Source organism: Sturnus vulgaris, chromosome 3 (genome assembly GCF_052056855.1).
Source record: "Sturnus vulgaris isolate bStuVul1 chromosome 3, bStuVul1.hap1, whole genome shotgun sequence".
NCBI classification, from domain to species: Eukaryota; Metazoa; Chordata; class Aves; order Passeriformes; family Sturnidae; genus Sturnus; species Sturnus vulgaris.
In genome coordinates this window covers 78,721,208-78,737,006 of record NC_142245.1, presented here as the reverse complement: position 1 = coordinate 78,737,006, position 15,799 = coordinate 78,721,208, and the positions used below count along the sequence as shown (strand labels likewise).

At 34.3% G+C, this 15,799-nt stretch overlaps 1 protein-coding gene across 9 annotated transcripts in view; it reads right to left on the bottom strand.

Annotated features, from left to right (window-relative positions):
* Nucleotides 1-15,799, bottom strand: part of MAP3K7 (mitogen-activated protein kinase kinase kinase 7) — a 45,732-nt gene that overhangs the window by 23,261 nt on the left and 6,672 nt on the right. For all 9 annotated transcript variants that reach the window (XM_088162040.1, XM_088162036.1, XM_014881442.2 and 6 more), the window contains exons 2-9: nucleotides 11,112-11,222; nucleotides 9,465-9,530; nucleotides 8,542-8,587; nucleotides 7,752-7,890; nucleotides 6,499-6,623; nucleotides 2,810-2,938; nucleotides 836-966; nucleotides 324-405 (exon numbers count right to left, since the gene is read on the bottom strand). In XM_088162040.1, coding sequence (XP_088018166.1) covers nucleotides 324-405; nucleotides 836-966; nucleotides 2,810-2,938; nucleotides 6,499-6,623; nucleotides 7,752-7,890; nucleotides 8,542-8,587; nucleotides 9,465-9,530; nucleotides 11,112-11,222 — 829 coding nt within the window. The remainder of the gene's footprint in view (nucleotides 1-323; nucleotides 406-835; nucleotides 967-2,809; nucleotides 2,939-6,498; nucleotides 6,624-7,751; nucleotides 7,891-8,541; nucleotides 8,588-9,464; nucleotides 9,531-11,111; nucleotides 11,223-15,799) is intronic.

Genomic DNA, 15,799 nt, shown 5'->3' with positions numbered 1-15,799 from the left:
TAAACATTACATATGAGTAAAACAGTGTCAAATGCTAACAACATTTATGGGGAAAAATGGAGACATTAAAACCTGGGCATTTGGAGACAGCTTTTATTTTAAGTTTTTTCTTCATTGCACGTACATTTCAGAAAAACCATTTGACTGAAAACACTAAATCTGAAGTGGTATGAGGCATTAACAAAATAAATAGGGTCTGCTGACACTCAAGATTTTGGAAGTCTTTTCCATTTTGAGGTCAAAACCAATGTAAGAATGTGCTTTATAATCTATCTGCATCATTTCATGTCACTGTTCTTTTTCTCTAATTTATACAAATGTACCTGTGCTAGTGGCAGAGTTGCTTTGGCCTTCATCTGAATACTGGCAAGGATACTGCAGAGGTTCATCAGCTCCTGGAAAGTACTGTGAAAAAACAGTAATTATTTCATAAGAAAGTGATTAGTAATTGTTTTTAAATTATTTAAACAGTTCCTCATAATTTATAAATGTAAATGATATATTACATTAAAAACTTATTTAGAAGATAAATGAATGCAATTATTTTTAAAAGTTTAATACATTAGATACAGCTATGACTTTGTTTATTTTCTCAAATCTATTATGAGTTATTATACCCCTCCAAAGAGTGTATATATATAAATATATAGATATAAAAGACAAATTATTTCCCTCTCTACTACAATAATTTTGATAATTTTTGTCAAAAAGAGAGGCAAAAGAAAACATGCAGGCCGACCTTTGGACTGGGTGATGAAAAGCATACCTTTTTAAAATCTATTTCCCAGTTTAATAGTTTAAGAAATTATAAAAATACTGAAATAAATTTTTATACCCGCATCAAGTGTGTCATTATTTTAACGATTTCCTCCATGGATGGCCGTTGTGAAGGATCCTTGGACCAACAACGGGTCATTAAACTCTCAATTGGTTTAGGTAAATTTTTGATCAGTGGTGGCCGAGTACCTGCAATTGAAATTGGAAATTTAGTTTTCTAAATAGACTCTAAAACAACTGAGAGTGTCTGATCTCTCCCCAGTATTTTACTAAATAAATAAAGGAAATGCAGAGTTAATTGTAATCTGGATGAACTGGCTTGTACTTAAATTTCTCTCTTACAAACAAACATTGACAAGAAAAGTTCCTTTGCACTACACAGCAGTAGTAGAAAAAAATTTAACTTTTCCTTCAGTACAGTTTGAATACATTCGCTGACTGACCAAATACATACAGCATATTACAAAGGCTAATGAAATGTTACTTCTTTCTGAAGAATAAAGTTCTAGGCCAAACTAGGAAGCAAGTAATAATAGTCTTTGGTTCCTATGCTGTAGTCACAAGAAAAAAAAGAAAGAGGAAAAACCCAAAAGACTCTTAAGTATTTTGAAAGCTGATTTTGCTCTTAAGAACATCCTGAAAAATTATTAGGAACTGGAACTACCAATTTTGTTTAATTTTTTTCATGGCCTATACTAATTTTTAATAACATGTTACTTCAACTATTGTATAACTATTCAGTTGTTTTTTGCTTCAAGTTCCTCCTCTTATTACAATTTCAATGTGAATAATTAATGGACAACCAGTTGTGTTTGATCTATGAGAGACAGTGACGGTTTGCAAGAAAGCAGTTAGTATTTAAGAATATATTAAACAGAACAAGTAATACATGAAGTAAGATTCTCACAATAGATTTAAGTGAGATGAAGTACTCTAACACTTCCTTATTAAGAAGAAAGAAAAAGAAAATAGAAAAAGATAAAACCCATAAAATTTTAAAGCAAAAGTAGGTACAGATAGGGAATTTTAAAGTATTCTCCCATACCTTACTGAGGCTTCCTGATTTACTACTAGATTTACACTTAGTTTTACAGTTAATGCTTTTATGCAAGGTACTTATCACTCATAATTTCAATGTCCAGTATCCTTCGAAAACTGGAGAATCTCTTTCTTCATTAAAAAATGGCATTTGCAAACATCTCTTTCGTGCATTATTACGACTACAGTATCCATTGATGCTATCACTGTCTGCCTCATTCTCTTCTTTGAATAGGGTATGCCTGTGCTCACTTATGCTTCTATCATTTACTACTGAAGCAATGACACTCAGGCAGAGTATGAGCCTTCATTGCTCGTTTGTTAATTTTTTCTTCCAAAAAATTTGCACTTGCTTTGATGTCTCTCACAAACGGCAGAAACTCTTTGCAGACAATCACTGAACTACTTCACTATCATTACTTTATTACTCAAATCTATTTTGCTATGGTACCTAAAACCAGTAAAGCAGTACAATAGTTACACCTCTAGCATGAAGATATTACAGTCTACTCTACTACCCTGACCAATGTTACATGACTGCTTTAATGAAAGCAGTCCATTTGAACAGAGCCACTGTGTCCTGTTCACAGTCTAAGCTCCTGGAAATCTGTTCTGTATAGTACCTAGCACAGTAGAGTGCTGTTCCATGACTGCAGGTACCTAGGCATAAAGGCAAAATCATTCAAACAGCAGAAAGAAAAAAACAAACCCCTAAACACCACAGATGAAAAACAAAAGTAATATTTTTAATGCCTTGGTCTTGGAAGAGGTTTTATAGTTTCTAACACTTCTAAACACAGGTTAAGTTACTTAAAGTACATATTCCTTGTAGAAGTCCAATTAAAAAAACTATTTAGTCTTTGTGATAAAAATGCATATTTAATGATGCACAAAATGGAAACACTAGTAATTTAAAGCTGTACACTTAAGAGTGTTTAGCAAATTTAAAGGTCATATACACAACTTCAAATGCAATAAAGTATTTTCAACTCACCATTGTGAACTGCCCACATTATTCGGAAAGCTGGACCACCAATCTCATCAAAAGGTTTCCTACGGGTGATTACCTCCCAGAGAATAATACCCCAACTGAAAACGTCACATTTTTCACTGTAATTGCTACCTGGAAGAAAGCCATCAATATAATTTGACTCTTTTCTATGTAACTTGTAAAAAATAAATACAGTTTGAGCAGATCATAGAATCAGCTTGGAAAGAGCTCCAAGATCACTGAATCCAACCTTTCACTAAACACCACAATGTCAACTAAACCATGGCACTAAGTGCCATGCTGAGTCATTTCTTCAATGCTTCCAGGGATGGTGACTCCATCACTCCTCTGGGCAGCCTGCTCCAATAAATAAATAGCTTTACATACTTACTTTCACTTCACATTTATTTTACTGAGAAAACCCAGTTTTCTAAAGCTGGCTGATTCATGCAATTTAAGTCAGAAATCACTTGACAGTATGACTGTTAAGAATACCCCTCTCTGGGTATCAATCCTTGGAGTCATCTTGAAATGATAAAATGCATCAGTTTCCTTATATAATATAAACTGCAATTTATTAGGCTGTTGCATTCGGGATCTAATTGATTATTTTTGTTTTCTCTAAATATTCTTCAATTAACTTCTTCCAACCTTAGTGACAATATGCCAGCTGGTATATTCTGTCAGGTCCATTACTCTTTATTAATTATAAGTCTTCAGAAGAACTACTAAGTTAGCATATGAATAAATTCAGGGAAGTTTTCAACTCCTTATCATCTGATTTCTTCCTGGTTTATTATCATCATTCTTTTGTAATGTCATTACTTAATTAAAATTCCTTGACCGTAAGTTCAATATTTCTAAGACTCCTAAGGTGCTGAAGACAGGTAGGTGACATAGAATAATAAATAAAAATGTTTAGAGGCTATAAAGAAAGAATGTATACTTTGTATCCATAACTCATGCAAACACTACTAAGAAATGTGAATGGCTAATGACATGAGAATGAATGTATGAATATAAATGTATGAATATAAATTATAGGAGATTTGCTCATCTATCTTCAAACAAGGATTAAAATTGGAATATAGTGGCCAGGAGTTTTTTTTATTTATACCTAATCAGAAAACATTATTTAGACAAATCATTTCAGTAACAATGGAATTCAGTAAGTCTAGTTTCATGTGAATACACACCATAGAGCAATAGGCTCCATCCACCATCTGTGAGCCAAAGTCCTCTGCCCCCATACCTCTGACAAACTGTGCAAGGTAAGCAGCCTGTTCTCTGGCCAGTTCTTCCAGCCCAGCCAGTTTGCAAGACAAACACAAGAAACAGGCTGCAGCATGAACCACAAGCCCTCTTTAAGTGAAGGCACTAATTTGGACTTCACAAAACTCTATCTCAAAAACTCTTTGCACCTGTATCAAAGTAGCTGAATGTGGCTAATGAGTTCAAAAGTTACAAAGAAGAAAAATAAAGTCAGCTTTATCAGTCAGCTTATTTTCAAAGATGCTGGGGGAAACAGCAGCAGATCACTAAGGGAAACAAAACAGTCTCCTCTATGCAGTCACAGCACTTCTGTAACACACAGCCTGTGAAACTGAAGTAGTACTATTCCCCTATTTGAGCAACAAAATTCTACTTTGTGGCTGAAATTCTGAAAAATGAGAGTCCAAAAGTGAGAGAGTATTCTGTATTGTTTCCTCATGTGAGAAACTAAGATTGGATAGACACAATAATTCCTCAGTTTATCCAATTATCCCAAAGCAATTTCATTTTTTTTTAGTAGTTTATCCTAATGGGAGTTCTGATATTGGAATTGCTCTCTTTTATTTCATCCTGATCTATATCACATTATTTTCATTTAGATTATTTGATCCGTACAAGGCTGTAGGTACCCCTAATGTTTAAAATGGGACAAAAAAATTAGTATTATAGCAACTACTACATTAAGTGCCATGTTCTGCAACAGATTATTTTCATGCCTTCATTGCTCTCATCCTGAAACTTTAGTACTAGAACAGCACCAAAGTAATATTAGCCTTTATTCCATTGTTGAATTCTGATGCAGTAATACAAGCAAAGAAATTTTTAACAATTTTGACATTTGAAGTAGTTATTTTAGTAGTTTAATGACTGTTTCATGAGTAATTTGATATGCTGCATGGTAGAATACGCATCATACTAGATTCTGTCCTTGATGCTTCTGTTTTTATAATGATTTGTCTATTGATCAGTCAATTATTTCAGTTAAATGTACATAAAAACAATGATAAACTGAAGGCTTCTCGCTGCTGTCCAACAATAACTGCAATACAAGATTTCTTTGCTCTACCTGGCTGGATTCCTACACCAGAGGAACTAGGATATGAACTGTAAATCCCTACTACAATACACTTACTTATATCCATTTTAGATTAAGATTTTTCAACCAAAAAATCTAGCTTTAGCACTGATTATTCAATTGCTTATTTCTAAAAGAAAAAAAGAATCTCCTATTTATACAATTTAATTTAATACTAAACAAGTATTAAGAAAAGAAACAGTCCAGGCTAAAAAATAGAGGAAGTGCCCGAATATAAAATGATATAATGGAAAATTTTCAGGCATCAGAGTGAAACAAATAATCCTAGGGCTGGCACTCTAAGCAATATGGGGAAGAAAATGGTCACTTCAGAACAAAAGTTCCAAAGGTGATGTTTGGGAAGAATCCTAAAACTGTATATGGACAGTCTCTGGAATAAGGACAGTAAAAGAAAAGCAGCCACTTTGATCCAGAATCTGAGAAACCACCCCTGCACATAGGCACTTGTCAAATACATCAAATCAAGGACACCTGCTTCCTAAAGCAGGAGGATGACTTTTCCAGACCATTGCTAAATTGCATTGATAATTAAGGTACAGACAGGTTAAAAGGTGTTTAATCTGCTATTTAATATCTACGGGATTATTTCTTTGATAATCATGCAGCAATTATAAGTATCTAATTATCAAGTATCATCAGTCTTCCCCAATTACACTTCAAGAAATAGCTTGTTTTCCTAATTAAACAAATTAAATGGTATTAACAAGCTCCTCAGTATGTAGGAAAGAGGAAGTACATCAAAACTCTAGATTACACAAAAAGCAGATGAAGATGGGAGTTACAAGAAAGTGCGGGATCAAAAAAGAAGGCAATTATGTTCAATTTAGAGACTCTAACAGGGAAATTCTGAAGTTAAAAGCTGATCAGAGTAGGGAGTGAAAGTAATGACAGTGTATTTAAATGACAGAAGAGTTTGAAATGATTTAAGAATCTTCAAAACAGCAAAACTGTGGGGAAAGAGCCCTCCGGCTGTATTTTACTTACTTACAAAATAAGGAACTGCAGCTGTCTAAAGGTACTCCTTATGCAAATTTCAGCAATGACAAATAAAGGTTCCACATCTTCATGTAATTAAATGTCTAATATTAACACGAGAGAGTTGGTTCAGTGCTGCTCCTCAAACCTCTGCACAATTATTTGACAATATATACTTGTACAGATTAAAAAAAAGTGTTAGGCTTCTGCCAAAACTTTTTCAGTTATTACTTCAAACTTCAGTAAACTCTATTTTAAAGACTACATGATGCTCTTATTCTTACATCATATTAACTCACAGTTGCATCCCTATAAAGAAAATGTAATATTAACACTGAATTTTTATTACCTTCAAAAACTTCAGGTGCCATCCAAGCAGCACTTCCTTTGTTGTTGGTCATGTGTGTTTGAATATCACAGGCTGTACCAAAGTCACAGATTTTTAGAACTGTCCCCCCAGCTACCAAGAGCAAACTGTCAAAGAAACAAAAAGGCTATTAAAATTGTAGAATAATATAATCTGATAACAAACCACTGACTTTTTCAATCCCAACAACTATCATTTTAATATAGGTGAATATCTTAGCTTTGCATCTCAGTGCTTTGTTTTATAATCTGGGAAATATAGAAGGTAATTCGTGTCTAATGTGAACATATTATATATTTTAAAGCAATCCAATATATGTTTTAATTTATTAATATTTTACATGCTAGATTTTAAATTAATATCTTTAGCCACAGTAAACCACTAAGCATATTGTGACAAAAGTAGACTTTCAGATGCCAGGGGCTGAAAACCAACAAGTGCTGTAACAATTTTACCAAAAGAATAACAATCAAAACTCCCACTAATGTCAGTCAACATAGCAATTTAATTAAATAGAAGCACTAAAATTTATATGTGAGCAACTCTCTAAATCAAAACTGGAGAATACAAGAAAGAACTCAAGATTTAAATTGTGGCTTCATGTTATAATTTTACTGGTAATAACTGAAGATTACCACCAAAAAGGGATGATTCTGCTGACCCCCAAATATCTGTTTCTGTCGATTCTGAGAAGCCAGATCTGAAGATGTAATATGAGCCAGATAACAAACTGATGGGGTAGAAAACCATTAAATTTTGTTTTGGTGGAAAGTGATGGGAACGTCTGGCAGGGGTAGTGGAACAGGCAGAAGGAGGGGATAAAGAAGGATGGCCATGTGGCTAAAGCGCTCTAATGCAACAGATTAAATATGACATTAGAACCAACCAACCTCCCCACAACGTTCTCCCATTGAACACCACAACCATTCCAAAACGGGAAGATTTTAAATGCCTCTGATTAGAAGGCCTATTCCTAATAAAATTCTCTTCCATGATGCAGGGCAGGAGCAGGGTATTTTTCCAGTTTAACAGAAAGTTACTGAATACAGTTAATTTTCTGTATCATAAACCATTATCCTGTAAGAGAAGTTTCAAATGCACAGCTTTCATTTGGAATACAGTACATGCAAAAGTTAGAACCAATTAAAGGCATTTCTTTTAAATGCAATAAAATTATTATTAATGATCTTACATACCAATTTTAAGAAAATAAGAAAAAATAACTATAAACCTACTTCGGTGGTTTCAGGTCTCTGTGAATTAGAGCCTTTGGTTTCATACTGTGGAGATAAGCCACTCCTTGAGAACACTGTAAACACCAACTCATGGCATGTGCAGCAGTATAATGAGGCAGAGGTTCAGCACCATGCAGTACTGCAAAACAAAGGCACAAACTAAAAAGAACTTTATTGCATATTACAACAGCTATAATGGAGTTAACAAAATACCAGTCAGAAAGCTCTATGGAATCTAAATAATCACCAACACTTTATTACTGCAACTAAAAATATTGTACTGCAGACTGTTAAAATAACAGTAATGTCAAAATATTTCCTACTTTTTTAGTATGCTTTCCATAATCATTTATGTTAAAATTCAATATGAAAGGTGTTGTTTGCTCTCAGCTATCGCTGGTAAAGTCTGTGTTAAACAAATGCCCAGGGAATTTACAAATTAAGGAAGAATGTTTTCAGACATTCCACTGGAAAATCTTAAATTACTTGTATAAAATATAAGAAACTGCTATCAAGAACAAATCAATGAACTGAAAAGAAGTTTTAAAAGGCACATTCCCTTCTCCTTAAAATTATCTTCAGAATTTCAAAGAACCATATAAGAGGTGGAAGAGACCTCTGGAAGTCCACCAAGCAGGTCACCTGCAGCAGGTTGCCCTGGACTGTGGCCTGGAAGGTGGCTTCTGAATAGCTCCAAGAATGCAGACATACTTATGAAACAACTTATAGTTTAGATGATGTTTGCCCTAATACTAGCACTTTAACTCCAGGAAGTTGAAATGATACTCACCATTGTACAGAGAACCTCCTTCAGCATACTCCATAACAAGACACACCTTTGGGGGAAAGGTGACAAAATAAAGGCATATTTTCAATGCAGAGACAGAAAATAGCTTTTGTAAACTGAAAGAGAAGTTCTTTGAGAGCAGCTGCAGAGACTCCATACCTAAATACGTCAGTCAGTTTGAAATGTATGTATTTACATGTAAGAAAAATCAATTTTATGCTTAGTTCTCACTGGAAGTTAGAAAATAAAAGAATGACCTCCCTCCTCTTCAGACTTAAAAAGTAAATACTGTCTTCAAACTGTAGTTTGCTGTCCTTTATTCCTTTAGTGGCTTACAAAAAAAAATAGTTAAATACCATGCCAGAATAATTTCACTAGTACTAAGAAAGAAAAGGGACGAAGCATTATTTTAAACAATTAAATAGCCCCTACAAGAATTAGCTAAGGATATATCTGTTCTGTTACAGTACCCTCTTTTCTGCTTAGAGAATTTAAGAGACCATTTGCAGCTGTGATAGAAAGCAAGCAAATCCTGAAAATTGCATGTATGAAACTAGGAGCTGATTTACAAGACACAATCGTGTGTTGATAATGTATTTCCTTTTTGCATTGATTTGCAATTAATAGGACTGTAGATATGAATGCAATTACATATGCAATACACTGGATGCCATTTTGACAAACTGAAGTATAACTGGTGTTTAGAAACAGATTTGGGGTGTTCTTGAAAGAATATATTTTTCATAGCAGTAGAAAGGAAAAACAAATACCTACCAATCTACACATATGTTTATTTCCTTATTATGGCTAAAACGTGCAAAATATACAAATTACACATTATTAATATAAAATACATGTTCTGTGCATTGATGCTTGCATATGTTAAGCTAGTCACCTTTTGTCATCTGATATAAGCTATAACTTACTGGGTTTAGACAGGCTCCATATAACTTGACAATGTTGGGATGGTTTACTCGTGACAGTTGTCGAAGCTGCAATACAAATGACACAGTTTCAAACCATGGGAAAAAAAGGCTAATGTTTTATTTTCATAGCTATAAATAATATACCACAACAGCAAGTGCAGTTTTCTATATCTGTATAAGCCCAGATGGTGATTTTACAAGACTTATGTAATTATTTTCACTTTAATTTATGTTATCAGGTTTGTGTCAAACTGGAACTGTGCTTTAAACGAAAGTTTGAAGAAATTAATTTAAAGAAAGTAATTTTGTCAGGCTATAGTAAAGTCAGGTCACAAGCACTGTGCAACTATGCTGTCTATAGATTTCATGCTCTTCCTGGAGCCTTCAATTTTGGGACTACATAAAAATTGTCTGATTAAATTTAAAAAATCAGAGTCATACTGTCTGTTTTGACAATATAGAGAACGAAAGTTTTAAAATCCCCAACCCACAACCCTATAAAATAATTTAATATTAAAATGACATAGTTTCAAGAACCTATTACTATTTATACAGACAATTGCACTATTTTGCATTGGGCTTTTTTACCAGTACACTGTAGAAGCAAGCAAAAAGGAATTTTTTTCCCTTTACAGAGACTACTGAAGTAATTTCTGCTGTCTAGAAAGCAAATGCAATTTTTTCTATACACTTCAGAAGATCTAAAAAATCTGAACAAAATATATCAACTGATGCTTGCACTGTGCAGAGTTTCTTGAATAGCAGTAATTACTGAAGTATTTCTGGGACCATCAACTCAGATCTCTTTCGAATACAAAAATTCCAAGAGACTGATCAGATCCACACAGCGTTAAACCAGATTCAGATGAATAGCCTTAAAAACTTTCCATAATAATGAAAAACATATAAATATTTATAGAAGGGCCTATTACCAACATAAAGGCTTATTACTAACTACTGTCACATTTTACTAGAGATAGTTCTAAATTTTAGAGTTTTATTTTTAACATATTTTGTGTATCCTGAACATCCTAAGTAATAACTGAATAAATACTAAGCAGCATGTCACAATATATGCAATTTAAATTAATATTTTTATTCTACAAAATAGTACATATCTTAGGAAGTTTATCAATATATCTGAACTACTCAATATGTTTTTAAAGAAGCAGATGTTGAATGAAAACAATGATTGCCTTTAAGGCAGCAATGTACTTATATATAAGAAAAAAATTAATCAAATTATTAGAACTACTGAAAAAGTTGTTTCAAATATCAACCTGATTGTACTGGAGAACCCATGCTATGGCCCCTGGAAGTGCCAATCAGCTTCAAGGCGTTGGTGGGTATTCCAGCTGCATCCCAACTTCAGACTGGGACAGAATCTAAGAACTGTTATTTCCCAAATTGTGTGCCCTTGTCTCTCCCACACTCCTGCTTTTCAGTTTTTATGAGAAACAAACTAAAGGAGCTGCAATGTGCTTTGACAGGTCTCCTGTTCTGCAAGACAAGGGTCCAGGCCTAAACTGGGTATCACAGGCAGCATTTATCTTGTGATGAAGGCAGTTTTTAGTACACTAAATGCACCCATGAATTTCAGGAAACAAGCTCTACCAAACCCCATATTTTCCATTAAACATACTGTACCTCTACAATGAAGGCTTTTCTTTCAGATTCACTTTCTATCTGTTTAATGGCTACATCTTTAGCTCGCCATTTTGCCTTGCAGACCACACCAAAGGCTCCCCTTCCAACAACCTAGAACAAAATACAAAACAATAGAATTAAAACTTCATTTGCTGTGCAGGACTTCACAAACAGAAAATAAATTTAATTCAGGAAACTGAAGATACACAGGCTTGAGTTTTGCAGTAGGAATTGAATAATATGGCATCAAAACATAGCTAGCCTTAGCTAAGCATGCTCAAGAGATTTACTGAAGAATTGGAAAACATACATGCAAAATATTTTATTACTAATGTGCAGGGACAGTATTTCGGAAAAGTATCACCTCAATTATTTAGAACAAGATTTTCTTAGAAGAAAATTAGAGGAATGAGACTAGTTTTTTCTATGTTTCACCCATGAAATTATGTCTATCTGCTGTGTTTGCTTATTCTTGCTAAAAACAGGAAGTAAGACTTCGGAAATTTAAATGCATACACATGATGAAATCAGGATGAGATGTTCACTGTGCTCAAAGTTATCACTTCATTTTCTTACAGATGACTCAAGGGTGTGATAGCACTAAATTATCCTGCAAGTGAAAAGCACAGTGTCTATAAACTAAGATTTCCTTATTTCTATTGAAGTCTGCTTCCTAGCTTATTTAGAAATAACATTGCCTAAAATTATGAAAAAAAACAACTCCAGACAGGAGTCAAAACTCTCCCATGTAACTTTGCAAAAGCAATACTAGCAACTTCTGCATACTATAATGTTCAAGTAATCTTTAACCTTTGCTGTGAAGAAGCCCTAACATCACCATTATTTAGAGTAGCTCTTTGAAACCAAGCATAGAAATAAAAGCAGGATAGAAAGAAGGTCACTTTCAGTTCCTGGTGAATTACACACGATGTTTAATTGAAAATTCACTTATTTTAATTGTTGCTCAGAGGAAAAATGGCAACATACAGGAATAATGATAAAACACGCATATGAGATGTAAAATTGAAATGAAGGTGTTGCCAAAACAGTGCCACTACAGGAAAGCACAAACAAGTGCACTGTTACTCATACGGTCAAAAAAAAATGTTGAGGAGTTGGAAACATAAGGCACACACAAGCACAGAAGGGAAAGAACCTCCTCTAAATTCAAAAAATGCAAGGCAGGCAAGATGAGGAGCAGGGAGGAGAAACAAGGGGCTGACTACCATTTATGTATTCGTTCTTAGGTTAGGTTCTTACTATGTGCTTTCCAAATAAACAAACAGTGAAACTGATTTCCCCTGCGTAACTCAAGACCTGCTAAACTGTCATGATGGATATGAGAAAGTCCATAATCAAGGCCCCAAACTTCAGAAATGAAAAATATAAATTAAAGAAACCCATCAAGATCTTGCATTATGATAGATCAAAAAAGAGAAATTATCCTTACTATTTCTTAAAAAGTTTTATGTGGAAGAAGAGACAGTTACCCATGACAGCCAGGGTGATCAATGGCACTTTCTTCTGGTTTCCTTACTACTATAAGAAATATTTTTCTCTTTTACATTACAGAATGTACTTAGCCTTCCAGTTCTTGCCATCTCACCTTTACTTCCACAACAGTGGTTCAAAGACTGAGCCTGTGATAAGATATGCACAGGAGGTGCACAGAACATGCCCCATTCTGCTCCATTAAAGAACAGGACCTGTTGATTGTAAACTCATCCCCCAGTCGAAGTGCAAGGGCCTTGCACTTTGTCTTGCCTTGTTACGTTTCAAATATCTAACACTAACTATTTTCTTGCATTCCACAAGTAAGGTTGGAAACACCAAGCCGTATGAATGACAGATGAGCAGCCTACAAAAATAGTACATATAAACAAATTGGAAACAATGAGTCACTGGAAGACATAAAAGTCCCAAACAGTCTTCCTTGTTACTTCCTTTTCTCTCTCAGACCATGTTTTGAATAAAATTGCCCATTTTCTTGGGGTTGGCAGACCCCTCAAGAGTTGTTCATTAAAAAGCCTCTACCCACCTTGCATAGCACATGACCAAACCTACAGAATAAGGAAAATCTCAGTCGGTGTGCATGCCATAAGTCTGCATTTCGCAGAAATGGTGATTAGTGAGCACATAAAAATCCACCATATAAGCACCTGGGAAATGCTAAGGACAGTTAATAAGAGAGGGATGCCACAGAGCAGCTTGTGTAGAATGAAGTGTATTGGTAGCAGCAATACAGTTACCTGCTGCTCCCCTACACCGTGAAGGAATCCAAACAGGGTTACCCAAGCGAGTGGGAAGAACCCTCCCTTCCACTTAGGGAAAAGGAGATGGGCATGTAACAAATTCTCCTAGGCCTTACGGTGCAAGCCTCTGCGAGACACCTTTTAGAAGGTTCCTTTTCTGAATATACCTTTGCTCATACTCTTTCGCAGTTTTCTGCGAAACTACAAATCTGTTACATTTAAGCCAGTGACAGAAACAAAAAGTTATTTGAAAACAGTGCATATTCATCAGATAAAATATTGGTCTCAAAATTTAATGAAATAATTATATTTTTTTTTCACTTAGCCTGAATCACTTACAAAAGTTTGTGACGGGTCAGGCTTACATTTTTTCTGGCTAGTCATATCTTTTCCTGATGAAAAGACTTGTATATGTCCATATATATAAAACTTTATGTATTATGCATATGATTTTAATATTATGATTATGCAATATACACTACATATTTTTTCATTAAAAATATTTTTCTGATGTATAATAAAAAAAAGAAAGCCCATGTATCTCTTCCATTTGATTTCACATGGTTAAACTCAGTTCTTAAGTCAATATAAATGAATACTGTTCCCCTGCAGATAAATCCATGACTATTTGCAAATTTCATCCTGAGAACTGGTACATATATTTCCAGTTCACATACTAAAGAAATCATCATTTTTCGATGTTGTTAATATTTTCAAATAATGTTTCTAGTAAATGAAGAAACTCACAGGAACAAGTATACTGCCCAATGTAGTGTTTTACTTGAGCCATGAATGTCACAATATTCGGGTTTTAGCTAAAAAGTGGAATAAATTCCAAAAAACAGATGTACTTTAAGAAGTTCCACTGATGAGTGGAGAAAAACAAAACAAAACCAACCAACCAAACAAACCCAGAGCACCAAGAGGAGGTGCTTACCAGGCAATCTAAACCTCAATTACATAATAGAAAGCTGTGAGACCATAAGGTACGTACATTTTATTGTTTGTAAAAATAGTTGGATAAATGATTATGCAGTCAAGGTTTCAAAACAATTTATCAGTGACTTGATGCCTGCTTAGGCAGAGGGTTGAACTTGAGAAGAGGACATGAATGCAATGAATATTTACCTAGGATACAGGGAAAACAGAAGAGCCGATCCTCCATTAAAGCAGCTCAGGCTTTTGGAGAGCACATGAAAGGAGCAACCATCAGAAACAAACACGGATCCAACACAGATTGAAGTTTCCTATATGTGAAAACTCAGTGGCTAAAGTTTTCCTACTTAATCTGGAAAAAGTACCTTACTCATAGCAAAAAACTCTGTACAACTGACAGAATGCAGCTTTGTGCTGGAGTCCATTTACATATCATTTTCTTCCCTTAAATTTATTCTTTAAAGAAGTAAGTCTTAGATTTTGTCAAAATGGTTTAAACACTATGTAGTTTTCTTCAGCGCTGGAACTAAGTAACTTAATATCACAGGAGGGAGGCACTGCCTGAACTTTAGTTTCTTCTTGTCCATTCCTTCTTGTCCCCTGTTGCTGGTGTCACACCATATGTTTGGGCACTAGTGCATATTCTGAATTATATGAAGCACAGTTAATGGAATTATTGACACAACAAATCAATAAACAGCAGTTGATCTGTAGCACTATGTATATTTGGAAAATGATCTAAAAATAAACATATTATTTTGGTAAAAGATTCTGTTCCTTTAAATATCGTCTAGGAGAAAAAAGGAAGAATATAGGGCAGATGAGACATTTAGAAATAGAGTAAGAACAAGTCTGCTTCTACCTTACTCACAGAAGAGAATTAAGTTTGTCAAAAAACACTAGGTACATGACACAAAAACATTTTAAACTGGAAGTAATACTTAAAGAGAATCAAAGATTAAGAGTGTATTAAAATTTATTCTTCTACCTGTAAAATACATACCCCAGTAAAATGTTACATTTTACTGTGTGGCAGTGACATGGTGAAGGACAGTGCCACTAGCATGTTTTCCAGATAATGGATTTAGAGTCTTATTTAAAGAATATGAACCATACAAGAACCCTGGAACAAGCATTACCTCTGTCTCTGTGTACAAATAGTATCAAATGCTGTACATAAACAAAGATACATGATACTGACTTGTAAGTATGTAGACTATACTGACTGGTAAGTTATGTAGACTAGAAATCATGCAGGAAATAGAGACTGCAGATATGTTAAGACCTTAAGGATGTATTTTGTCCTGAGGGATGTGACCAAAAATTTCCTCTCCCCCAGTAAAACAAGAAAAATGCATCTCTATTTATTCAGATGCACCATAATACCCTAACAAATGTCAAAACTTTGGAAGAATTAATTTCAACTTTTCATTAACTGCACAGGTTTTCTATTAACTCAAAAACATAAAAATGTAAAGTTTTTCTCTCTATCCATAAAGT